The following is a 26,138-nucleotide window of genomic DNA, read 5'->3' as shown; positions in this document are numbered from 1 at the left end:
GGGAGAGGGCCACGTTGAAGATCAATCGGACTATCCGACCATGCGTCTGGGCCTTCTGGGGAAGTCTCAATGGACGGTTTGCAGTTGATCGAATCGGAGTTCACACGGAGGACATCTCTTTGCGAAGCCATTTTGGCTTTAACTTGTTAGTTTCGCTCTTGGACCCACTGAACTCAGGGACAAGAATCGCAAATCGCCGTACTATTCGGGTCGTGGCGCATGGATGTAACTCTTTACTACGGAGTACAAGAGAGCAAGATGACATCTGATGCTCTGCATTCGAACCCAGTGAGTCTATCCAATGACCAGCCCGGATGACAATAGATATCCATGCTCAAGTGACACAAGATCCGACCGAGGCTGCATTCTGATCACTTCTTGCTGCAGGAGGCTTCTTCAGATGTCAACCTCGGACTACTCCGCTTCCCTGCTGGTGGTCTGTGGGATAAACTACTCCGTACATTCTTATGAAGACGTCTGGATAGGGGTCCTCATCGAGCACATGGACATGACCCTGACTGATCCGTGAAGCCACAGTGTTAGCCACCAGAAGATCAGGTACTCAGGTCCTGCGCCTACAATAAACTAGCGAATGATTCAGAGATTGATACGCAGGCAAGTCTTTTCGCATCGCTACGAAACAGGAACAAGCATGAAAGATCGACTTCAATCAAACCGGACGCGTCTGGAACGTGTGTCGTTACAATTTATCTCGTATAATACCTGGGTACTAATTGAGCTTGCAAGATGCGCTTTGACTATGGTTTACCTTGATACTCCCTATGACGCGCCCTCTGGTCCTCACGTTGAAGGCCTCCGCTTGTGGTAATATCGTTACCAAAGCATATATGGCGGCTTCGTTGTCTCTTGGCTCCTTTGTAAGATTCAAATCGCACAAGTTGACATGCTGTCGGGATATCCGCGATTGATGCATTTGAGTGCCGAAGCAATATCTTGAGGAATTTGGCTTCTCGTAACGAACAAAAATAATTTATATCAATTATTCTGCAGACTGGTACATAATGGTGAATATGCTGATCTGATCGAGATATCCGGAGGGGCTTGCCTTGCTGCCTTGGCTGTACGGGGCTGTTACCCGAGCAACCGCCCTCCATCAACAGTCTCGATCTCGCGTCTCCATACAAAGAAGTCGTTCCATGAAACTATATCTAGACAGCGTCTCATTTGATTAACTAGTTCCATTATATCTCAGTATCCGCAGCAGTCTGTTCCAAAGTATCGAGTCATCGTCTGTATCTTATCAGCATCGTTCTATCACTTTCGAGTCGTGTGTATCCCTTCATTCTAGTTGCCCCTCCTCGAACAAATATATCCCTTCGAACCGAAATCCCGGTGGAACTGTCCGCCCATCAACAGGGGGTACTCCTTGACACTCTTGAAGCTATCTGTATGGAATAGTCTAAACATATCCATCACCATGTCGGGTATATTGGAAGAAGTTGGAACTCCTTGTCCCCCTGGGCTTCGTCCCTCAAGAAGCAGCCGTGGAAGCAACGCGTTTGACAGCCTTTGGGGAGATACCTTGAGCTATGCCGACGAAACAGCCAACCTCGACTTCACCACCCAGATCAAACAATCCACGCTGATTGGAGTCAAGCCACGACGAAGGACAAAGACGGGAACATCCTTCGCAATCCATGATGACAACGAAGGCAAACCTACAGAGGCGATGCAGAAGCGGAAAAGAGAGAACACAGTCACAGCGACAGCTCCAGGCCGCAAGTCCTCCTTGCTGGCGCAGCCTGCGCAAAGATTTCGTCCGAAAGTGAGCTTCGCATCAAGCCCAGCACCCAAATTATCGAGCCAGAAAGAAGGACTCGCGCACAAGAGACAGAGCATAGATTCAAACACAGAGACGAACAGGTCGCTTTTGATGCAGATCAACGGCGGAGATGGAAGCAGACATAGGGATCTGCTCAAGCGGGATGTGCGTCGCAACACGGTTTTCATTCCACCAGAGGATACTACGGTGGCCAGTGTTTTCATGGACATGTTTAGCCCACTCAAATCTGATGACGCCACTTATAACATCCAAGAGGATACAGAGATCAATAGCTTGGAGGCACAGATTGTGAAGAAACGACAAGCAAAGAAAGCAATGAACTCAGGCCGAAAGACACCACTACAAGCAAGTGTGAAAATTAGACAAGAAAACGCCATCAGAGTTGATATTGCTGGAAAGAACACTGGGAAGGAGAACGTACCTCCAGGAACAGTCCTCTTCGATTCGAAGGACAAAGGTCTTCAGAATGAGATGGGAGATAAACCAAGGACGAATCCGATAAAGGATCAAGGATATGGAGCTCATCATTCTCCGGAGCTTATATATAAACTGACAGCGAAACCAATCCAGACAAGGCAAAAACCAGTGCTGGGCGAGAAGTGGAATAACGCCAACGCACCCGTGGTCAATGTCAACGCCAGAGTGAGCGACATGGCCAAAACTCGGTCACGGCTTGAAAGTTCAGGTTTATCTATGCTGAAATCGGTGACCCCTGCCAAATTGCTCGAGCAGTCTGGGGGATACAAACACGCTGTTTCGCGTTCGAAAGCACAGATCGCCCTGAACGAACATCCGCTCATCACGGAAGATATCACCAATCCCGCAATGTACGAGGACAATTGGCTTACACACCAGGAGGTGGTTATAACTCAAATGTTCAACGGCTTGTTTGACCATATGGGTGACAATGCGAAATATGACGACCCTGAGATCTTGAGACATGAGCTTCTCCGGCTCTACCAGAGCGATTCGCTCATGCAGCTGCACAAGCGAATCCAGGCGTCATTGTCTTATGGCTCTATGAGCATCCCCAAAGATGTTTTGACGCACACTAGGCGACTAAGGCAGGATTTAGGCTTGAAGCGGAAGTTTTTGGATATCTGGTTGGAGACATACGACGCTCAAGCTTTGAAAGCAGCAATCGAAGCTATCACTGGCAGGAAAATTGTTAGTAGTCCAAAGCCATTGGGTGAGGATTCTCGGTGCTCCTTGGATAAAGCAACTGCAGACACCGGGAAGATGCTCAGAAAGAAATTGGAACGGTTTCTGGATGTTTTTTTGGTGCAGAACAAGGACATGGACCGAGATGTCCAGAATAACACCGATGGAGACTCACATGTGGCGGTTCAGGCATATCGTCGGACTGTCCTGCGTAGCATCATGCTTGTCGTTCTTTTGGATCAGGCAAGATGCTGCCCAGGAACGATGCTCCCTGGCCGACTATTTCTGACCAATTCACCGTTCAAATCTTCTGCCGCAGTGATGCAGGGACTGGCCCGCCTTCTCCTACCAGCATCGGGGGATATCATGAAATCACTTGGGCATTTGGGCTGCCACCTATTCTATGAGCAGCATCGATTGCAAGAGTACGAGTATCAGATGGGGAATCTTGCGGTTGATCTTCGAGACGGTGTGAGGTTGACAAGGATTGTGGAGCTTCTTCTCTACCCATCTCAAGCGGGGTCCGAGAAGCGACTGGCCTCGCCAGACGGGAGCGGGCCATGGCCACTATCCCGACGTTTGAAATTCCCTTGTTTGGGCCGTGCGGTGAAGCTATTCAATGTACAGGTCGCTCTGGATGCATTGGCTGCGACCGAGGATGTTGCAACGCTCATCAGCAATATACATGCGGAAGACATTGTCAATGGGCATCGTGAGAAGACCATTGCGCTGCTATGGGGACTGGTCAGCAGATGGGGATTGTCAGAGCTTGTGGAATGGGATGATGTGAAGAAGGAGATTGAGAGACTGAGGCAGAAGGCAATCTCTCGATTTGGATATGAGCATCTGCACGAACTATATCGCCTCAAGGGGGAGATTTCAGGACCTTCGGCGGAAGGCAGCGACGAAGCAACTCTACTACTCACGCAGTGGGTATCCGTTTTGGCCCACCTGGACGGCCTCCGCTTTGAGAGTTTCAGCACAGGCCTTGCGAACGGCAAAATTTACGAGAGTATTGTGAATGAGTATGAGGGCTACATTCTGAGCAAGCCAGAAGAAGAGAGTACCAGCTCCACGAATGGAAAATCGGCCTCGTTGGCATCCCGTCTTCAGGCGTTGGGCTGCAGCTCTCAGTTCGGTGAGTACATACCAGAACCTGCAATCATGAAATGAAAAGCTAACCCGTGATGACCGCACAGCAAACCTCTTATCTCCCAAGGCTTCGAGCAGGACACACATTCTCGGAAATGACTTCACAGTTGGAGCACTGGCGTTCCTCTGCTCCCGACTGCTCTCCGCTAGTAAACGAGCTCGGGCCGCGATAGTCCTCCAGAATGCATGGAGACGCGTCCTCGGTCATCGGGAAGCCCAGCGGCGGGCAGTGGCAAGGCACCTGGCGGTTCAATGTGCAGCTGTAGTACAGACACAAGATCGACTGCTTTGGGCCCAAGCGGTTATCGTGCAGTGGTGGAGGACAGTCAAAGCGAGGAGGCAGCGACGTGACCGGCGGCGTGTCCAAACAGCAAAACGAGATCTTCAACGTGGTACTGGGAAGGATGGCAGGACGCGCGTTTAACCACGATCCTGGGGGCGGAAAAGAGCATGGGGACTGGTTAATGCTGATGGGGGATACTTTGCATATGATTTTAGGTGTTGGTCGATCTGGTGTTTGGTTTGGGGGGTACCCACGAGGCTACAGGCCACAGCGGATCAGATTGCGTATAATTTCTGAATGGACCGGTACTGCTATGCTGCGAATATCCTTGAGTCAATCGTACTCTATACCAACTGCATCTTAATCATGATGCCTGGTCTAGTATATTCTCTCCGACATCACCTGAAAGTATATTTAAAAACTCAGCCCTGCGACGATCACCAACACCAACACCACCAACCACAGCTATCCAACTTCCACCAGTAGATAGAACCCTGGATGTTTCATCCTATGTCATCTCACAATGACGAGACGAGGCTGGGTTCAGTATCTCGATAGTTAAATGGCTGGGCTGGGCTGAGCTGCAACTCGCAGACTCAGAGTTTCATCGCCACACCAGATGATGTCATCCATGCCTATTAGCCGTCGGCCGTCGGCAGACGGAAAGTCAGCCAGCTGATCTAATCTTCTAACTGAGCATGCCTTGTAAGCGTCTATGGAATTACGGGCGATCACCAAAGGGTCAAAGTCACTGGGATTGTTTCATTGTCTGGTTATGGTTGAGCTTGGTGGTTGGTGGTTGGTGTTGGGCTGTGGGATATGTTCGGGGCCGACTGAGGTGGATGAGGAAATGAGCTTTCTTTGGGCTTACCTATTGGAGTCTGATCACGTGGATCGTTGTTTTTAATATGTACCTATGGGCAGGGAAGAGCTACCGAGGGATTCTCCGGCGTGCAGGGTCTGGTTTTGTTTGGTGTACATATGGCGTAAGTATGACTTGGGGGCGGACTCTGTAGTCATGTAGGTAGGACCTGGAAGTCAAGTCTCTTGCTTGGGTAGAGGATGAGATTACGGAGTGAAGAGCGCTGGAAGATACTGTTGTTACTTGTTAGTTAGAAAACCTGACTAGTACTGAAGATAATCGAACATTAACTCCGATTGTCAATCTTGGTCTATCGAGATAGGTCATTTTAACACCAATCGGTGGAGTAGTAGTACTCCGTATACTCCGTACTATCACTGCGTGACTACCGCGATCAGACTGTGAGATCCGCTATGCTACAGTATCACAAACGCCCACCGAGGCTTCCAAGCAAGAGTAGATTCCCCCCAAGAAAGAAGATAAGGACAAGAGAGAGCAATGAGCAAATGCCGATGCTAATGAATAATGGTATTATCAATCTAGTGTAGCTACCCACTCTGGTGAATAATATGTCCTGGAGCTGGAGACAACTTCATCAGTTCCTTTTCCGGTCTGCGGTTCTAGCCTGCGGGCCTGGTGAATCAATTGTCTTGGTCCCTGAGACTGTGAGATGTCTGTCACCCTTTGGTAACTAAAATCTAGAATTCTAGACCATAGCCAGTATGCCAAGCTGATGATGAGTGATCACCATATAGTTGGATAGTACGGAGTAGATAGGCAGTACGTTACCACAATTCAGGAAAAAAGGGTAGGTATAATTGCTTTTTGTAGCATTGTCTGTTGACTAAGCCCTGTATCATGTATGGCTTTGAAGAAAATGATCGACAATGATCGACCCGTTAGTATCAGGAGTCTCACTCCTTCACGAACCTACATATGTATGTGTGTAGGCAAAGGGGGCGGCGCAGACCGCAGTTCTTGCGCCTCCCCCTTCCTCGATAGCAGATCCCAGGCCCGGCTTTACAATATATCTCATTCCTGTCCAACAACAGAGAATGAGCAGGTCTTGGTAGAGCACTTGGCAAGAAGCAGAGTAACTCGAATACGGAACATCCGGTCGACCATCACATTGGAGGAGAGGAGGTGGAAAAAAAAAAGCAAAAACGTCTGCCCAGCGTTCACTACCACCTCCGCTGCCGACGGGTCACCCGGGGCACGGCCAGAAAAGTATGTAGCCGGCCAGCATAATCCGAGCAGATTGATAATAGACCGACGCCCGAATTGACCACATTGGTCATCATTCGACCTGGATGACGGAGAGGTCGTCGTCTTGGCGGAGAGTTGAGGGGAGAGGTTAGGAACGTTGCCAAGTGCTGCTGTGGAATGAAAGGGGGAGGCCACTCTCTTTTAAGAAAGTATAATAGGAGGCCCTTGTCTTTTCGACTTATTGTGTACCGTCATGATGATCCGTCCCTCGCCCGCCCAAGTCGAATTGGGACAGTGCATTGGGCGCGCATAACTGTGCAACCACTATTCCGCTTGGCGCATCTTGGCGGAGCTCTTGGCTGCCTCATCAAGCATGCAGTTGCTTCTCTAGATTTGGAATTCAACGGGTGGAATGCATTGTGCAGTCGATCAGGAGGGCTACCCTCCCCTGCCTGTCTGTTGTTATGTCTTGGCGGCTGGCTGAGGTTTTTTCTGGGGCCACTGTGCTGAGTACGGAGACTTTGGTAATCTAGTTACCCCCCGCCAGTTGCTTTTGTATGACTTCAGGAGCGGGCGTGATATTTCCCTTTCTCTCTCCTTTTTGAGATCGGGCCCTTTTTTCGATCTGGAATTCTTCCATGACAGATCAGAGTCTGGGCCCAAGCAAGGGCGAGTCCATGTGTAGAGCATATTCTGTTAGTCTGTTACACAGTTGAGGTTTAACCTCACTCCCATGATCAGTGTTGTGGTATGTACTAGAATAGCCCAGGGAACTGAAGTAGGTAGGCATAGTATAGTATAGTATAGTATAGTATGGTATGGTATGGTATGGTTGATACCGTATCGAACTTTCAGGACGATACTCGACAGCTGTAAGTTTAGAACACAATGTCAGCAAGGTACAACCAGAGTATGGATTCCATCACAGCTGAGCATCAGTACTCCGTATGGCTTCAAGTCTGGGGTTGGAGGAAGAGTATCCTTGGAGAGTGAGGGCCGAAAGGGTCGAGAGTCGAGACATCGACATAAAAGCATTGTTAGAACTTTTGACAGGCAACCATACATCCACCCCGCATATGATCCTGGTGCGAACCCGTCCTTTTAGTCCTTTGTCCCCCGTCCCCTGTGTCCACGATGATTTGGCAATCATCAAAAGAACCCCCCCCCCCCAAACCCCCGATAGATGAAATCTTCATTTTAATGAAGATGATATACGACCCGATGTCCTGGAACGAAGCAGCTGTCAAACGAGGACATCATTGACAGCTGTCTGTGCTCTTCGATCAGTTGATTCAGCTGCCGGCGTTGCTGGTCAGCGTTTTTAGGGTGTTTCGCTTACTGCATTTGGTGACACTTGCATGCACCAAAAGTGCCTGAGCGAGAAAGGGCGGTTGCTCGAGTGGAGAGCGCGACTTGCAAACTGGCAACTGACATAAATGCCTCATACAAAACCAAAAAAAAAAAAAAAAAAAAACTGGCCATGCGGCTATTGTTAATAATCCCGTGAAGCTGGGGGGCTTATGGGCCGACGTCGGCCACTGAGACAACTACACAACCTGTAAACTAAGGCTACGACTGTCTCTGGTTATAGCCATAAGATCCTCTCCGCTGCATTGGAAGGGCTGAAATGTCCAGGAGAGGTACAATTCACCAACCTCCACCGACCCTTATCCCAGGACGTAATCGCAGTTTGCCTTCTCCAATCGCAGGAAATCAACTTGGGAGGGGAAGACTCGCGATTAGCGATAGGATGTCTTGTATGCCACATATTCTTGATCCATTCCCAGGTTTGACGCTGGGACATCCCCTTTCCGGTTGACCGGTGACCGACGGTGGATGGTGGACACTGGACAACGAGCAACGCAGTCTGTTCGCCCGGCCCTCTTGCGACTGCGAGCCCCCCCAACACCGGCCCTTTTCGGTGTGCTGGCCACGAGTCCTCTAGCTACCCTGCCCTTGCTCTTCAGCTAGGATGATTGGAGTTCGGTCGTAGCCTCGAATGACGGCACTTCGATCGTCTCCAGGTCTAACTGCAGTGCCCACGCGCTTTGAGTCTCCGATACGACGCGTGTAACGCTGCGAGAGCCAGAATTACTCAAGAGTCGACATCAAGCTCCGTCATGGATGCTTGTTTGAATCTCTCTCATGCACAATAGACTCGAATCCCAACGGAGTAGGCCGTAGCAGTCGGATACCGCAATGGTCTGATCACCGGATTGAAATCGCACCCAGCCCGTTGGAGTTTTGGAGAATCCGAACGTTTTCTCGCTACCCTGAACGGGAAACCGGGAGCTGGGACTGTAGTTCGCCTCCCTTGTCCACGGCTGCCCGCTTGGGTAACAGTGTCGCTGTTGCTCAGTGCTCAGTGCTCACCGTTCTTCGTAGCGGACAACTTTCTCCTTCGGCTTCCACCCATCATCCATCCATGACGGCGAGTTGGAGCGAATCTGACCAGCTGATCGTCTGAACTCTTTCGAAAGTTGAATCATCCCGGTTGCACCTTTTGACCCTGCAAGGATCTTGGCAGATCTAAAACTGTAAAAACTAAAAAGATACCATCGATGATCAGACTTTTATCAGATTGGCCACTGGAGGGGGTGAATTAAAGACAACAACCGCGATATCCATATTATGATATTCCATCTGGCGCAAGTGGGGGTTATCCTTGTACTGTCTGAAGCTTGACCAAGACTTACCAGTGACTAGTAGTCTAGTACAGCACTCCATAGATACTTACGAGACTACTCCGGATCTAACGATGAATTTTGATTTGATCTCATCTAATTTGATTTGATTTCTGGGTTCTGATTATCTGGAGTCTGAACCTTGTGGTTTGCGAAAGACTGACAGCCTAATGGACTCATACTTCATCGACCATTCGCTGCAATATTCCTACTTAGCTCGTAACTCGTAGTATTTTGTAGCGGCGTACATAGTAGTTACCTACCTAGTCCTAGCCTTGTGCTGGACTCCACTTTTTCCCATCGTTCCAAACGAGGCTGGCGAACTGGTCTGTTGGCGTTCAACGCTCGCCATCAATCAGAGAGAAGGGTTGCTGTCTTTGCTTTTTTTGACCGCTTGTCCGGCGCAACAACCTCATGATCCTATCTCCTCGGGCTGAAATCGTCACCTTGCCAGCCAAACTTGTATCTCTATTGTTGGCTTGTGGGGAATGGAATTAGGGAGTACTGTCCAGAGGATCCGGGGCATTGGGAAAAAAAAAACACCACAATCGGAAGGTTTCTGAAGTCAACAGGGGACGAAGGGCAGAGATCGTGCATAGGGTGGATTTTTCTCATCGCCACTATCTACTGTGTACACAGTATGCATCGCTTTGTCTCGGCTTTTCTCAGCCTGAAAATGTCCAAAGCCAACAATCCTTCAGTTAGCAGACATGGATGATGCCCCTTTTCTACTCCATACTCTGGAGTCAGCTTCGGAATTGAGGTTGCCTACACTGAAACGGACGTTGTTCAGGTAGCTGATGGGTCACCATAACGGCAAATAACAATGGACCAAGTTGATGGAAATACTGCTTGCCAACAGCCCAGCCTAGCTGGACGTATCTTTAAACTTGAAACAATCACTATTGATGATGGGATGAGAGATGACCCTTCCTGGCAAGCTCTAGATACTAGTGAAGTCTACAAATTACTAGGTAGCTACTATTCCTGTGCCCCATGTGAGCCATCCGCCATGATCAGTTGAGATCAGTATTAGCTGCAGGTCTCCCAGACCACCTGGTGGTTATTTCTGGCAGCCTGTTGGCCCCTGCTTGATCTTTAATAAATTTGGTGTTGTATCTAGTATCTACTCCGTACAGCCAAGACAAAACTATGCTTTTCCAAGTCTGTAGTAGCAGATAGTTATTCAGCAGGAGAGTCAAATAGTACCAATTATTTGTGTGAGTTGTGACTATTCTTCAGGATGTTCTGCGGTCATCTTCTTAAAAACATCAACCCAGGTTGTCTTTCTTTTAGAAAAAAAAAAAGATTCTTGATATTCAATTGATTGTACTCCGGTACATGGATTGTGCATATCTTGGATAAAAGTAATCACCTGAGTATGACTGTTACTGTTATCCCAGCCCAAACTCGAATAGCGTTATGGGAAGATAATTAATCGGGTAAACCCGCGTGCTTCTTTACAGGGGAGGACAACCCTCCGAGAACCTTCTGTACATGATGTGAGATTACTACTTGCCTTTTTTTTTTTTTTCCCTTTATTTTATTGTTGTTGACTTATTCATGCTTAAGTATCTCACAGCCTTAGAATATTCCCCCCCCCCCCTCTACTACAAATCCCCCAGGATAATTTGTCATTCAGCTAAGAGTGCAACCTACTCCGTACACAGTACGTCAGAGGGGCCAAGACCCGTGATTTCCAGATCTGGAGGGCGTTCGAGAAAAGTCTACCTAGTCGCCAGGCAAGGGAAAAACGCTCGGCAGAGGTCACGAAAAACGAGCCGTCCCCAAGTCAAGACCATGTCGCAGAACGTTTGGCATTGGATAATGCCATTGCAAGTTATCTCAAGTATAGGAAGACGAAAGTAAAATAATGTGAAGTTGTTATTGAAGAAGATATGTACTCTTAGTATCATGCAGCAGTGACTAACTAGTCTACCGAGAAACTTAAGATTATGAAACCAAGAAGGTTACAGACATGAGCAACGAAGCGCGCAGAGCGCCCGTTATTATTATCGTGAACTCTGCCTTCTGACCCAAAAGTAAAATCTGCCTGGTTCAGGAACCATACAGAGTGCAGCGAATCGTAATTTATAATCTGTCTAGCCTGGGAGTTCTGTTGTCCAGTGATGATAGCGGCGCATAGAGGGACCAGCCAGTCGCGAGTGTTCAGTTTTGGGGTTAAGTAATATTGCAGTGTAAAAGGGTCTGCCCGGACTCCCTAGGCAGGCTGCAGAGTGCAGAGCCAACGTTTTCACAGCTTCGGGGCGACGGGCGACTGTAAGTCTGTAACTTGTACTTGTACGGAGTAAGGCTCTGGCGTTAGTACTCGCCTTCCCTTTGTGGTAATCCCAAGTCTGCCTGCCTGCCCGCCCGGTGTTTTTGGCGTGGGTGGACTGGTAAGATAATGTAAATGCTGTACGGTATTTGAGGATCGAGGGCACTAAAACTAGGGCAAACCTCCCAGTCCCAGAAGGCGCACTGAGGCAGCCGCACTACAGCAGACCGCAAGATGAGCAGTTGGCTGGCTTTAGCCGGTCGTTGGTGAATTACGAAGAGATTGAGAGCTGACAGCAGCTCGTGCCGCCTTGATGTCTGTCCCGTGGAGAGGCGTTACAACTTACAGTAATAGAGACGACCTAAAATGGTGTACATGATTGTCGATTGATGAGTAGTACGGAGTACATGGGAGATCGAAGTCTGCAGGATAATCGTGCTGTAGGCTGTATCTAGTCCAGCAGCAAGATCCGGATCATTATTATGACTGTGAAACTTGTTGACATGCTGTCTTTTGTCTTTGTATGTAACTAAGAATACTTGAAGAGTTGCTTTGTGTGGATTTCATTTCCTTTATCATCATGATCCAAGAGAGCAATCGTCTTTGATCAATTCGAGTATAGTAAAGCAGGGCTTAGTCCCATATACAAAATCCCTCATAGTGAAGAAGTGGACTCGGAGGCTTCTCTACCAGTCATTTAGGTATACGGAGTATTCGCTATCGTTGTTCCACCCAGTTGATGGAACCGCGTTCGGCACTGCAACCACTTTTCCTCCAAATTCACGGTCAAAGAAACTGAAGCAAATCCAATGATAATCGAGATCTTCTCCGCTCAATGACATTGCTCTGTAGAGACTCCCGTTTTGCTGCACTGTATACAGAGTCAGTTTCTATGACCTCCTCATCCCATACATAATAATGTTTCTATTTTAAAATTGTTGGTAAGTCTTGCTCGTATTCCTCCCTGTACGTATTGATCGTCAAGGTTACTGTGTGACAATACATTTCGTCGTAACGTAGCCGCAGGAACCGAAGTATGCATTGGGTTGGTGGGAAAGAGCGACAGGGTGGATCCCATCTTGGCGTGGGTTAAGGATGAGTTTGACTTGGACCAAGCGTCAGTAGCTGGCTGCAGAACGAAAGAAGCCCAAGAGAAGATCCCCAAAGTGTAATAATCTGATTTTTATTATTTTATTATTCTTTTGAATTTTTGACTTTTTTGATTTTTCATTTTTTTTTATTCATATTTTTTTTGGTGTTTCCTTGGGTGTGGCAACCACCACCAATGGTTCTCATTGGTTTCTTCTCTATGACCAAATCGATTTCCTCAACCTGGTGCCGCTCTCCCGCCCCGTCATAGAAAGACGATCGCCCCCCAGCAAATTCCCGTTCCCCCTCTCTGTGGTGTACAGTAGTGTATGGTTTTTCGTACAGTATTTGTACTGCGACCCTAATTCCTTTTTTTTTTTTTTTTTTTTTTTTTTTTTTTTTTAAATTGTGCTGGACATTTTCCGCTAATCAGTATTACCTGCATCTACTACTACACTTCAACTCTCCCTTAACATTCCTCCCTCCTCTCCATCTCCATCTACCGAACACTGCCAGCACATTGCGTCTCTGATTTCCCTCGACGCGTCTTCTTCTGGCGCTCTATTGAGCTGCCACTCCTTTTGAAGAAGAAGACTTGTACGACTGTGCTTCTTGGCTACATACCTAACTGCCTTCTGCTATTCTCTCTACTTCCCTTCCATTTCCGCCCCCCCCCCCCCCCCTCACATCATGTGTTGTATATCATGACAATCGTCGTCCTGTCTAGGACACCCTCATATTCTGCCCCCTGGGTCGATCGATGGTATCATTGATCGATTTCGAGAGAGCATCTTCTTACCACCCTTCTAATTCACTATCCTGATCCTTTAACGGAATCCTCCATTGGCTCTCCGTCCTACTATACTACCAACCGCCACCACTATATCGTCGAGCTTCACATCGAACCCACCATCAGCCCTCATAGATCTTGAACTCGATCGTCCTCCTTTCACCTCGACTTTACTTCGACTATAGGGATGGCATACTTACGCGGTGGTGACCGACCCTTTTCCTCAATACACAACATACTGAAGATGCTACTTTCACCTCACCAATCCAACAAACCTATGCAACAGGAAAGCGATATGGCTGAGTACATGGATGAGCCTGCCGATCACCGCCTACATATTACCACGGCTCCCATGGATATGGATGACGGTGTTGTCTACGTCAAGTCTCCAACCACCATGAGTCGCGGAAAGGAATCTCTCCTCACCCGTGCGCTCAAACACAGTCCGGAACTGAGCCCTGTCGACCCCCAGGATCACTCATTCTACCGCTCATACCACTACGGCAACACCAGTGGAATATCGACTGCCGAGTTGACCAGTGACGGCGGTCTTACCAGCCCCTCCTTGTCTAACACACCGAGCCCTCCATTGTCTCCTCGATTGAACAGCAGATCCGAAAAAGATACGATAGAGTCGACCGTTGAGGCAGGCCTCGGACGTAAGAGATGCATCAGTTTCGCGTGTGGGCGCAAGGTTGAGGGCCAGAAACCCCAACGATGCACAGCACAGGCACCCACTACCGAGTCTAGGTCTACGGAGCCCACAAAACGGAAAACGATGCTCACTTTCGTTTGTCCGGCCCGAGACTCCGATTCGAGAAGAGAACGGTCCCCGCCTCGCAGAACTGCCCTCCGGTCACGGCTTCGTGGATCTCCCGCCCCTGTTGCGCGCAAGGCATCTCCCGAGAAAGTTGCGTATACCCTGGCCAACGTATGCAAAACTGAGAAACCGTCTGCGGCGAACGATCAACGGGGCGTTCCCGTGAAAGGTCTCGGCAAGTTCGAAGAATCTGAAGCGACCCGGTTCCACGAATTTGCTAGTTCCGGTAGCGAGGATGATGAATGGGTGACCAAGGCTGACGATTTCACTGAGAAGATCACTATGAGTGATTGTATGAAGAAAGAAATTGCTATCAGAAAGCTTGCTGAAGAAGCTGAGGAGGAAGCTCTTGAAGAGGATGAGGAGGAAGACGACGAAGATGACGACGCAGATTCGACCATTCACGATTTCTCCTCGGATGATGGCAATGAATCTGACAACGAGGCCGGCTTTGCTGATTCCGATGAGGAGAGTGATGGTTCGGAGTATGAGTTCTGGGCTCCAGCTTCGACGACCGCTGCCACAAGTCCTCAGACCGTGGATGTTTCCCGTCAACCACTCGACCGCCGGGGTTCCAACACCTCCATGGATTCGATGACTGACGACCCACGCAAGAAATGGCCTCCGGTCCTGGCCTGGAAGGCAAACGGTCGGTCGCCCTTCAAGCCTTCCAAGATGCGTCCTGGTACTCCCAACCTCCCCGACAGCACGGACTTTGTTTGTGGAACTTTGGATGAGGATCGTCCTTTGGAAGCCGCCTACAAATCATGCATCGAGCAACGTCGTCTTTCTAAGCAAGTTCTCATTCCCCAAGATATCGACCCGAGCTTCCCCACATCAGACCCCGAGAATCAGGATGACCAGGAAGAGGATGAGATGGAGAAGTCGTTGATGGTCGACGAAGCAGTTCGTGGGAGAAAGTCTGGAGACTTGACCCACAAATTATCCCCCCGTCTGTCTCCCAAGCGAATGATCTCTCCCCCTCCCCGTCGTCTTGGTCGCATGTCCCCAAGACGGCTTCGGTCACCGCCGCCTCCGATGAAGCTGAGATCGACTCAAAGCGGCGATAAGGCCTCGGATGACGAGCTTCGTCGTCAAGACTCCCAAGGGGTCAACATTAGCGAATTGGTTCAGCGTCCACACATGAGTCGCACCAAGTCGCTGCCTCGGACTCCCAACCCTTTCTTCAGCACTCTTGACAAGTCTCACCGGTGGTCGTCTATTGCCACGCTGAGGGAATCGCCGGAGCGTGAATCGTCCCGCACCCGCGAGGTACACACCAGAGGCCCGATCGACATCGTCGAGGGCTTGGAGAAGAAACGCCAGAAGCGCAAGGAGAAGTTTTGGCGCCAGCACTGCCGCAAAGCTGCCAAAGAGCAGATGGAGCGGCGACCCATTCCCGGAAAGGGAGCTGAACGGATGAAGGAGCTTGGCCTCGAAGTTGCTGAGAGGTGCAGAGCTTACGGTGTCGGTGAAGATGCCCAGCTCGTCCTATCCATTTAGGCCTTTTTTCCATCAGAAAAGGATTTGTGTCTTCCTTGTACATACTCGACCATTATTTTCCCCCTTTCACTTCTCCCTCCCTGAAAGTTTATTTGTTATTCTCGACAGCCAAGTGGACTGATGTGTTGTCCGCGCTCATTTCCATGGTCTCTTGTGCTATTTGTACAATTCTCAGCATTGCTCGGAGGACAACTGCCATGCATTTACAGGGAGATTCCTTTCTAATGCTTTTTTTTTTTCTTTTTCTTTGCCTTCGTCTATACATATTACCCCCTGCCTTATCGTTTTAAACCCTCACTTTTATTTCCTTTCTTTGTTGTGGCCGGAACCCGTGTTTCAATTTTGTTCTGCATGCTGCCGGTTCATATGGAGGATACCCCCCCTGCTTTTGTTGCTGCGTTTGTAGATAGGCCACAACATGACAAGAAGACCAAAACCTGCCCTGATGAAGATGGGGGCACATTACAATGAAAGAAACATTTACAAATCAATCCCTTTTTTTTTTCCAGTAAATAATATGAAGTCATTTGTAACTCGATCATGATGAAACAGGTGTGCAGCTTGCCACTGGTCTTAAGGTTGATCGTTCCGGCGGTAAGCAGGCTTTAGCGCTCGGCTAAGCGTTCAAAGCAAGCGAGTCGGCCAAGGGTCAACGTCAACTCTGCTCCGGCCACCGCAACCTGTCTTCTTTTACTCTTATCTCCAGCCCACCTGCTCGCCACGACACCTCTGGCCTTTTGTTTAATTACTTCCGTGATCGTCAGCAATTTCCTCACATCTATTTCTTGAGGTCTGAAATCGATTCCGCCATGTGGATCATCAACTGGTGTAGGTAGTCCCTTGGTGTTCCTGCTCTATTTTCCCTGGCACATGCGAGCATCCAAGCTTGCCTGTTATTCGTTCCGCCTTTTGGTCTTTGCAGCTTCCCCAGCCAGCTCTTCTGGGGAGTTTATCTTCCCACTTTAATCCTTTTTTCTTCATTGCTGGGGGATCTCATTGCTGACGACGATATGTTTCCACTCTAGTCTACGATGTGCTGGCCTCCCTTGGCTTGCTCAACAAGCACGCCAAGCTCCTCTTCCTCGGTTTGGACAATGCCGGAAAGACGACCCTTTTGCACATGTTGAAGGTGAGATTGGTAGTCTGCGGGTGGAAGGAGAAGAAGGAGGAGAAGAAGGAGGAGGGGGAGGGGGAGGAGATGTCTGAAATGCAGGTTGTGGGCTGACACGTGGAATGGATGGAATAGAATGACCGTGTCGCGACGCTCCAGCCCACGGCGCATCCGAGTACGTTTTCCACACCAGCCCAGGAAAAGAGACAATATGGGAGGGAGAGTGAAGAGCTGACGAGGAGTAATTAGCATCGGAGGAGCTGGCCATCGGCAACAACCGGTTCACGACTTTTGATCTGGGCGGTCATCAGCAGGGTGAGTATTTTGACTCAGTTTAACGGGAAGGGGGTGTGTTAATGGTTTGTTTCGTGATCTAGCCCGTCGTCTGTGGAAGGATTACTTCCCCGAAGTCAGCGGCATCGTCTTCCTCGTCGACGCCAAGGACCATGAGCGCTTCCCCGAGTCCAAGGCCGAGCTCGACGCCCTCCTCGCCATGGAGGAACTCTCCAAGGTTCCCTTCCTCATCCTCGGCAACAAGATCGACCACCCCGACGCCGTCAGCGAGGACGAGCTCAGACACCAGCTGGGTCTGTACCAGACCACGGGTAAGGGCAAGGTGCCTCTGGAGGGAATCCGGCCCATCGAGGTGTTCATGTGCAGTGTTGTGATGAGACAGGGTATGTTTCCTTCCTTACCTCCGGTTGAATGAAGTACTGATGTTTTTGGCAGGATACGGTGAAGGTATCAGGTGGCTGTCTCAATATGTCTAAACGATGAATCGGATTCTCATTGATACCTATGGTCTTTTCTCACGACCACTCCTACCTCCTCACTATCCCCCTACCTACACTACACACTCCCTCATCTCATGATGCTGGATACTTTGCCCCCCGATCCGTCCATGCTCCGTTGTTCTACTCTATCTATCTATCTATCTATCCTCTGTCCAATGCAGATTCTAGCGATCAGTTTCAAGCCTGCAAGCTCTTTCCCCCCTTTCACACCCACTTGATCTCTCGAACGAAATTGCTTCCCAAATATGCTGTTCTACGCTCTCTCCTTCTTGGTAACAATGCACATTGCGGAATACCCGCACGCCAGTACGCAAGTAAGCAAACATCTTTCAAGAGGGAAATGATACTACAAAATCGATAAACCCGTGGATTGCAATCCTACCCTACTCTGAACAACAACACCGCGTGTAAAGTCAACCACAAGATGGATACTGCCATGCCATACCATACCAATGTCAATGTCAATGCCAATTCGTACAAATCTCATCGCTTTCCCCTCCCCCCCATGACGTATCTTAGATCCCACACAATTGAACTCCCCCCCCCTTCTCAATCTCAAGTCCGAAGCTTCCCCAGCACAGCAGAGGAGGTCATTAGAGCCCTAGCACCAGCAAAACGTAGCTAGATTCGAGAGGCGGTAGAAGGCGGAGAGCAAATGGAAGAGTGAACGGGGTTTCGAAAGATACGGACATGTCGTCTGCTTATTCGGTTGGCATTACACTCACACGAAGATTGTTCAGAATTGCGAGAAAAGAGGAGGAAAGAAAAGTAAAAAGAAGCAAACGGAAGAACACCAGATGCAACCCGTCGCTTCTCCCTTCACCTTGTCAAAAAAAAAAAAAGATCCCGGACAAAAACGAAGAGGTGACACGAGAGAAAAGATAAACAAGGGACAATGGAATGGGACAGGAGAAGGAAGAAAGAGAGAAAATGATAGAAACCTCTAAAACCCTCCCCTTTCCACGGAACAGAAAGTACCTTCCATATAGAGATGAAGAGAGAACATTCGGCGCACAAAAAGGAACTAAAGGGAAAACACTTGAGGCCGGAGTCGCTGGGGTTGCTATGGAAGGAGGATATGGTGACGGTCTTGCAATGTTGAGAGGTCTTTTGGATGGTCTGGTGTATCCGCGTTCGAAATCGTCCGAGGTGAGTCTTCAGGGAATTCGTTGTGGGGAATCGCTATGTCGTGTGGTGACGAGTATGGAATTGATGGCGTTTATCTCCGCCCGAACCTGCTGCACATGGAAAAGCTCGTATGATTTCTTACTTCTTCTTTGGTTTGCGCGGAGGAGTGATGGGCCTGCCTGAGCTCATGCCCCCGTAAACGTACTTTTGTTTCTTTTCTGCGGGTTTCAAGATCTGAAGGGAAAGGATATCATTAGTTCGTTTGACCGACAATGGGTATGGGTGTTAAAAAAAAAAAAAAAAAAAAAAAAAAAAAGACAGAACCTACCTGGAACGAACAAAGAAGGCTCTCGTCGACACTCATCATGGCACCAGCGTTGTCAAACTCCCCACAGTAGTTGGGAGCACTGAATAGCGTTACAAGCTGTCTCTTCGAGAAGAATTCGTAACCGTCCTCGACCACTTGATGCGCACGGCATATCAGATCCATATCGTGCTTCTGAAGGAAACGGGAGACGACATCGGGTCCGAATGTGAACGATACACCTCGGTCGTTTTCGCTCCAGCCCGTGATATCCTTATCGGGATCGGACCAGAGGAGATCGCAGAGAAGACCGCAGTCGGGAATCTGTTGGAGTCAGCAAATCAGGCCTTGAGCTGCACCGAGCCCGGCAGAAGTCCTTTTTTTTTTCTTTCCGCGCTGCTTGGATGGGGAAAGCGGATAACCATCCGAAGGACTTTGACCAGAAGAGGGACACAGAAAGAATACTCCTCCGAGCCCCAAGAAATAAAAGATCGGGGACTTACATCAGTCGGACGCATCACGCGACGGATCTGTTCCATCGAGTTCAGATCGGGGCTAAGACCGCCGTGCATGGTGAAGATCTTCTCGTCAATAATAGCGGCAATGGGCAAGCAGTTGAAACAATCAGTGAACGTCTTCCAGAGCTTGATGTTATACCGGCGCTTGCACTCGTCATAGAAGCCATAGATACGGTTGATCGAGGCGCATTCGTGGTTACCACGGAGGATGAAGAAGTTTTCGGGGTATTTGATCTTATACGCGAGGAGGAGACAGATGGTCTCAAGCGACTGCTTGCCACGGTCCACATAGTCTCCGAGGAAGAGATAGTTAGCTTCAGGCGGGAAGCCACCGTATTCAAAGAGACGCAGGAGATCGTAGTATTGGCCGTGGATATCACCGCAGATCTGATGATACCCTCGAGCATTAGTTTCTTGATATCGACCCGACAGTCATCAACAAGGCGGCAGCATCTTACCTTGATGGGCGCTTCCAGCTCCAACAGGATCGGTTGAGAAATGAAGATCTCCCGGGCCTTAGTGCAGAGGTACCGAATCTCCGATTCCAGAAGTTGAACCTGCTTTCCAGGTCGGCTGCCCCTCACCTCCAGCAGTCTATCAATGATGTTGTCCAGATCCACTTCCTGATCGGCCATGGTGTGCTGCTTTTGGCGACGATGACGAAAAGAGAGAAAGAAAAGGGGGAGGAAAAAAGACGATAATTAATACAGCGGCGTTGAAGGAAAACGAGTGGAGAAGAAGGCCGAAAAGGGAGGTGGTGGTCTTCTCGGAGCACTCAGTAGCGATTCAACAGGATTACGCGGTGTCTATGAACTGTGATACGAAGCGTCCAAATGTTAGCAGAGTGCAAGCGATATCATCAGCGATGCAAAGATGGATAAAAGTGTAAGCTCAGACGCGTGATGAAATGCGCCCGGGGGATTTTTTTTTTTTCACTCCCTCTTTCACCTTTCCCATCTTCGAGGGGGCGACGGCGGATAGGAAAAGACGTGTGGCCTGCTTACCGAATAGGGTCTAGAAGAAAATATCGACTCCAAGGGAGCTCCAAACAGGCCAAATGGCCTCGAGGGGGGGAAGTTGAGGTTGAGGGAGGAAGGATGTGATCTGGCAGCGATGCCAGACAACGTGATAAGTCGTAGCAGCCCCCTCCGAGAAAAAAGTTTTCTTTCAGGAAATTTAGAGAAAAAAAAAACGAATAGGATCCCTGAACGATGACGCGCGATTGCAAGACGACTTGATGCGGCTCGTCGCAGAATCTGGAAGAACAGGCGTCGAAAAAAAGAGACCGGTGTTGATGGATGGGGTTGCTTAATGCTTTTGGACCGGGTGGAAAAAAAAAACGGGAAGCGTGTAACGGGAAAACAAGCGACGGAGACTGTGAGGAGCGGACTGGACTGGATGGGACTGGATGGGACTGGATTGGATTAGGGAGAAGCGGGTGTGGGATGAGAAACCAGCAGACCAAGGTGAACAAGAAAGAATCCGACGATGGTGGGAGTGGGAGGGTTTTCCTGACAAGACAAGACAAGAAGATGGATTATTGATTGATGGATGGATGGATGGATGGATTGATAGATAGATAGATAGAGAGATGAAGATGATGGAATGGAGGAAGCACAGCTTGGGAAGAAGAAAATCGATGACTGTTCCTGGGTTGTGGTGTGGCGTGAGGGGGTGGGAAAGGGAGAGAGAGAGAGAGAGAGAGAGAGCAGAGTAAAGTACAGAGTAAAGTACTCCGTAGTAAGTACTGCGAGAGAAGAGACAGAGTCAATCAAGGGATCTATCTCTTCTACTACTTCGTCGTTCTCCTCGTCGTGTTTTCTTCTTCTCGACTGTATCGTCTTCCCTCTTCCTATGTTCTTCTTCTCTTCCGTCCTTTCCTGTTCTCTCGTTCTCTCTATTAACCGCCAAGCAAAAGGGAGAGAGAGCAGACAGAGATTTCTCAGTCCCGGGCTGACGTTTTGTATATCTTGGCCTAGTCTCTCCGTCGGCGATCCTTTTATCTGAGTATTCTAGAAGATTTAAAGATACCTGGCCAGCAATTTACCGGAGAGTTTCTTTTTTCCAAGGGTTTCCAAGGGCAAATGCAGGCAGCAACCCAGGGAGTACAAATCAGACTATGAACTGGCAATCGGCTGAGGGAAGAAGACAAGGCAGAGGAAGAGAGAGCTGGAGGTATTTTCTTTTCGCTACTGCGAGTGCGGATTGGCGCGCGCAACAAGGCGGCGGGTGTATTTCGTGGTAACTTACATACCTACATCCATAGGTACCTCCTACCCTGTATCTCCTGCCTCAAGGTTACTTTATAGATCTACGAAAAGAAGAATGTATCCCGACCTCCCCCTTCCACCTACCTATATCTATCTATATCCAAATCATGAAGGAAGCAAAAATCTCAACCTCGATTCATCCCCGACTTCCTTGTGTTGATTAATAATGAATGAGATATAGTAGGTACCTCTGGAGCCTGCCACTCCAGTCTAGATCCCACCCGCAACACCCAACCAAAAATAGCGCTCAGACATGGCTCGTTACAATGAGTACCACCACCACCACCACCACACTCCCCCAGAATTGTGAAATGGCGTCAACACAACTGCTGCAAGGAGTTGGCGCTCTGGCGTCCGATTAAGCTTCAGTCAGCGGATCCCATTTATCCCCAGGACAACGCTCCAAAGCTTCCTGAGTCCTGACGGTGGAATACTATGTATCTGCATGCAAGCAATGAATGGGAGATGTCTGCCCCACATGGATCTCTCCTGAGACAGCTTCGATGTATCAGTGACAACACAATCTCAAAAATCCGGATGTTGATGCCGAGCACTACGGAGGAGTAGTACATACACCTACCTATGGAGACTTAAGACGATTTTCTACTGGGAGGAATGGTTATGTAGATTATCAATAGGGAGCTTCCCCTCTGAAATTGCTTGGAATAGATAAACCTTCGCATTAGCCACAGATTCCCCCGGGAGAATCCGACTCATCACAGATAACTTCATGTCTCATGCATTAGGCCCAGTAACTCATCACTGGAGCGTTGACCAAAAACCGAAAGAGAAAAACAAAAATGGCACGCAGGTATACATGAAGCAAAAGGTCATCCAAACATGAGTAGCAATTCTCAAAACCAGTGCGCATCGTCAAGAGAATCCCGAGAAGACTCGCGGAAAGTAGGATAGCGGAAAGAAGAGTCGGAGAGAGGGTAGGAACAAAGATGAACCGGAAGAAAAAAAAAGATCATGACGCGAGAAACAAACATCCAGTAACGCCTTGACACCAACCCCAGCAGCCTTCGTCAAATACAATACAAACTGTCTAAAAAGGGCAAATGCCTTTCATGGCACCACCCGAGTGTTGCTCCTCATCGGGTTGAGGTTTGAGTGTGGAGAGCGAGGAGGAAGAGGACCATAAGAGTATGTCGAGGAGGAGGAAGAGGGCGCAAAACTGTTCATACAACCAGCCCGCAAATTGAAGTCTCGTGTAACGCCATAAATAATGCAGTCGAGCTGCTGATTGCCAATGGGGCATGAGTCTGGCAGCCAGCCATGATGGTGGGGATCCGAAGTAATCAGAACATCGAACCGGGGTCGAGAGTACCGCTGTTCATTGTCCCCTCGGAATCCTCTCCAAAGTCAGAAGAAAGATGCTTTTGATGTCCCAAACGTCTTTGAGAAAGAGAAATTCGCATCGTCGAAGTAAAGGAGATAGAAGGCCCATCATGTTCCTCTCTGATCCCGATTCCTTCAGTTGATCTGAAAACACTGTACCACGCGACGTCAAGCCGTGGATGTTCACGGCTAATCTATAACAGCAGAATTAAGGGTGTCCACCACTGAGGATAGGTTGACTTGTCGCTCGCGGAAATGAGCCAGTTGTCATCATGTGCGGTTCGCCAATACTCGTTCCAGTGCGAGGCATGCCCATATTCTTGTCCCACACATTGTCTTCAAGCAGTGTGAGCCAACTGCTACCGAGCTGCTGTTTGAGGGCTTCCAGTTTCTGCATGTAGAACTCTTCATCGGCTTTCCAGTCGGTATTTCGAGGGGTGCTCTGCACGGCGGGGGCTGCCTCGACCTGCAGTGCGGAGCGATCGTCGACTTTCGGATCAGGGAGAGGTTTGGCGGAAATTGCGGCCTGGGGTCCACCATCAGATTTCCATTGACCGTCGGAAGGCGTCGTGACAAACAGATCAACGGGTAATTGAGCATGCTGGGTGGAAGAAACAGAAGGCACCACCGCACCTGAATCGCTGCCAATACCACCGCTGGACTTATCCAATGAGGCATCAATAATTCTCCGTCGCGGCCCCTGCTTTCGTCGACTGGATCCAACTGTAGGGTCATTCTCTGATACATGATCCTGGAAAGGGTTTGGAACAGAAACTCCATGAGTGCCATTTGATGGCTTGCTGACGATAGCAACGGCGGAATGGTCCGCTGCAGCTGACCGTATCACGGGCGCGCTTTCGGGTTCAGCGGCGCGTTCGACCAACTGCTTTCTTTCAGAATACCCTGGACCAGACCCATCAATAATGATGTCTTCGGAGTAACCTGGTGTACGGCGGAACAGATTGAAGATCACAACCCGGTAGTTGGAGTGCGTCTTGACAAAGGGATTACCAGACACCCAGATCTCCCGTATCTCAGGGAGATTGGTGAGCCTGGCAATTTCCGTGGGGTCAAAGAGATTGTTGTCTCTGAGATCCAATCGCTCAAGAGAAGGAAGACGCTCAATACCGGCAAGCGAACGCAAGCGGTTGCCGCGGAGATTCAAAGCCGTGATAGCAGGAAGTGGGTTACGAGACAGGGAATGGAGAGAATCGATCATGCAATGGGAGAGATTGAGAGCCCTTAAGGCCACGAGAGACGACAGGCTGTCAGGAACTTCTGTGAAGAGATTCGCCGACAAGTCGAGCGAATACAGGCTGTTGGCAACCGGTGCCAGGCTAGCCGCAGTTATGGAGGTGAGAGAATTGTCAGGGAGACCGAGATGGCGCAGAAATCTCCATTTCGAGGGTGGAAGAATACCGGCCGCTAGATTCGACGGGCTCCCGTTTCGACAAACAGAGTTCTCACTGGAGTTCGAGCTACCGGATCCCGTCCGCCTGATTCGCGAGGGATTTCCGCGACTATGACGATAGCTCGAATGTTTCGAACTGCCAGGGCGCGAGGGCGAGAGGCTTCCATTCCGGGCGCGACTCTGGGCGGTGCCTTCAGACCCAGTCCTCATCATGGAGACAGCCTTGGGACTCGTGCTTGTTCCAAATGCCGTGTCGGCGATTGGGGAACCGGGAGCGGAAAGAGAGCCAGCCGAGTTGGCTTTGTGAACGGGTTGAGGGTTGGCGGTCCCATTCCACCCGAGAACTGGCGAGTGCTGATTTTTCGAGGATCGGCGCCGACGCTTATCGATGTCGTCCAGCACAATTCTGGTCAGTATATCTGCCACATCCTCGAGATTCGCCCTCTTGATGGTCAGTGTCCGCAACTGCTCAGACAATCGGTCCCAGCCGAAGAATGAGCGATAGTCTATATCAATGATCTCTAATACGCTCAAGTTTTTGAATGAGTGGAGAGGAACAGCAGTGTCGAAGGGAAACTCCTCGTACCCGCGTATTAAACGGGCGCGATGATCGGGGGCTAAACGCAGACAGGGTATCTTGGTAAAAGCAGAGTACAGGTATTTGAGATCGCCATCTAGAGCGGCTTTGGCTTTCTCCGACTTGGACGCAGAATCCTTGGATCCCAGACCGATGGAAGACCAGAGAGCACTCATCCCAGACATGACACTACGGACACTGGACACAGAGTGGATAGACTCTCTGTCGCCTTTGGACCGTTGGGGTTTGTTCAGAAACGAGACATACGACTGTGACACGTCTGTTTGAATGTTCTCCAGTCTAACATTCATAGGTCCGACTGCGATGGAAAGATCTTCAAAGCATGAAAGGAGATAGAAGAGATGATGGGGGGTGAGGGTGAGTTTGGCGGGCTTGATGTTTTGAGAGGCAAACCGCAATGCCCCAAAGGACAAGGCAGCCGCCAGGGTAGACGAGGCCGAGCTTGAAGACAAGCCGGACTGGGAGGATTGTACATTTTTGGTCGATTGGCGTCTCAGCTGCAGTGCATTGGCGAGAGCTTTTTCGTGGGTGCGTACGAAGCTTGCGAGGTTCTAGGAAGCAGGAGACTCAAACGGTCAGCACATGTACATATACCCACAGCAAGTGCACAACGAAATCGAAGGACTGGTGTGTACGCACTTTTATGAAAAGCTGTCCATCTTCAGTGTTCAGCTTCTCCATTACGGAAGGTGCCTTGCCCAACAAGACGAGGGGGGTCTAGCTAGGCGAACTCTGAAGAGGGACGCTCAGGAGGTACTCGCAAGTTGAGAAACAAAAGTCGACATCTTGCTGGCCACAGGCAGGAGGAGATCGAAGCGCGAATGAACCTGCAGTGAAGAAAAAGTATGGACCAGTCAGTAACGATTCCCCCCCTGGGTTCCCATAAGCAACCATATCCTCCAGGACAGAGGAGGATATGAGTGAATGGATGAAAGTTGTCGATGGAGAAGGAAAGAGAAAGGATAGGAAATACCTTGCAAGATATAGAGAGAAGGAAGTGAAGGGAACTTGAAAAGTTCACAAGACCTTCC

At 49.4% G+C, this 26,138-nt stretch overlaps 5 protein-coding genes across 5 annotated transcripts, besides 18 other annotated features; 3 read left to right on the top strand and 2 right to left on the bottom strand.

Moving 5' to 3' along the window:
• Positions 1-1,438: 1,438 nt before the first annotated feature.
• On the top strand, positions 1,439-4,541 carry sha1 (putative calmodulin-binding protein Sha1; the record flags this gene model as incomplete). Its single annotated transcript, XM_001269667.1, has 2 exons — positions 1,439-4,103; positions 4,165-4,541. The coding sequence occupies 2 exons, from the start codon at positions 1,439-1,441 to the stop codon at positions 4,539-4,541; spliced, it is 3,042 nt and encodes a 1,013-aa protein (XP_001269668.1).
• A 2,715-nt stretch (positions 4,542-7,256) lies between these two features.
• Positions 7,257-7,301: a microsatellite.
• Positions 7,261-7,301: a microsatellite.
• Positions 7,302-7,921: 620 nt separating this feature from the next.
• Positions 7,922-7,942: a microsatellite.
• Positions 7,943-9,232: 1,290 nt separating this feature from the next.
• Positions 9,233-9,265: a microsatellite.
• A 3,623-nt stretch (positions 9,266-12,888) lies between these two features.
• Positions 12,889-12,922: a microsatellite.
• Positions 12,890-12,922: a microsatellite.
• Positions 12,923-13,604: 682 nt separating this feature from the next.
• On the top strand, positions 13,605-15,632 carry ACLA_029710 (DUF2457 domain-containing protein; the record flags this gene model as incomplete). Its single annotated transcript, XM_001269666.1, has 1 exon — positions 13,605-15,632. The coding sequence occupies one exon, from the start codon at positions 13,605-13,607 to the stop codon at positions 15,630-15,632; it is 2,028 nt and encodes a 675-aa protein (XP_001269667.1).
• An 809-nt stretch (positions 15,633-16,441) lies between these two features.
• sar1 (Arf family GTPase SAR1) lies at positions 16,442-17,513 on the top strand (the record flags this gene model as incomplete). Its single annotated transcript, XM_001269665.1, has 6 exons — positions 16,442-16,460; positions 16,658-16,761; positions 16,879-16,918; positions 16,993-17,058; positions 17,121-17,420; positions 17,473-17,513. 6 exons carry the CDS (start codon positions 16,442-16,444, stop codon positions 17,511-17,513), a joined length of 570 nt encoding a protein of 189 aa, XP_001269666.1.
• Positions 16,787-16,830: a microsatellite.
• Positions 16,788-16,815: a microsatellite.
• A 148-nt stretch (positions 17,514-17,661) lies between the features above and the next one.
• Positions 17,662-17,683: a microsatellite.
• A 1,120-nt stretch (positions 17,684-18,803) lies between these two features.
• glcA (type 1 serine/threonine-protein phosphatase catalytic subunit GLC7) lies at positions 18,804-20,122 on the bottom strand (the record flags this gene model as incomplete). Its single annotated transcript, XM_001269664.1, has 4 exons — positions 18,804-18,899; positions 18,994-19,293; positions 19,473-19,874; positions 19,946-20,122. The coding sequence occupies 4 exons, from the start codon at positions 20,120-20,122 to the stop codon at positions 18,804-18,806; spliced, it is 975 nt and encodes a 324-aa protein (XP_001269665.1).
• Positions 18,953-18,981: a microsatellite.
• Positions 18,954-18,981: a microsatellite.
• Positions 20,123-20,873: 751 nt separating the features above from the next.
• Positions 20,874-20,911: a microsatellite.
• Positions 20,880-20,907: a microsatellite.
• Positions 20,912-21,029: 118 nt separating the features above from the next.
• Positions 21,030-21,075: a microsatellite.
• A 90-nt stretch (positions 21,076-21,165) lies between these two features.
• Positions 21,166-21,196: a microsatellite.
• Positions 21,173-21,201: a microsatellite.
• Positions 21,198-21,221: a microsatellite.
• Positions 21,222-22,029: 808 nt separating this feature from the next.
• Positions 22,030-22,049: a microsatellite.
• A 1,257-nt stretch (positions 22,050-23,306) lies between these two features.
• On the bottom strand, positions 23,307-25,788 carry ACLA_029680 (leucine-rich repeat domain-containing protein; the record flags this gene model as incomplete). Its single annotated transcript, XM_001269663.1, has 2 exons — positions 23,307-25,658; positions 25,747-25,788. 2 exons carry the CDS (start codon positions 25,786-25,788, stop codon positions 23,307-23,309), a joined length of 2,394 nt encoding a protein of 797 aa, XP_001269664.1.
• Positions 25,789-26,138: the final 350 nt, after the last annotated feature.

The sequence above is a fragment of the Aspergillus clavatus genome, genomic scaffold (genome assembly GCF_000002715.2).
Source record: "Aspergillus clavatus NRRL 1 1099423829805 genomic scaffold, whole genome shotgun sequence".
NCBI classification, from domain to species: Eukaryota; Fungi; Ascomycota; class Eurotiomycetes; order Eurotiales; family Aspergillaceae; genus Aspergillus; species Aspergillus clavatus.
This window is presented reverse-complemented; position numbering and strand designations above follow the sequence as displayed.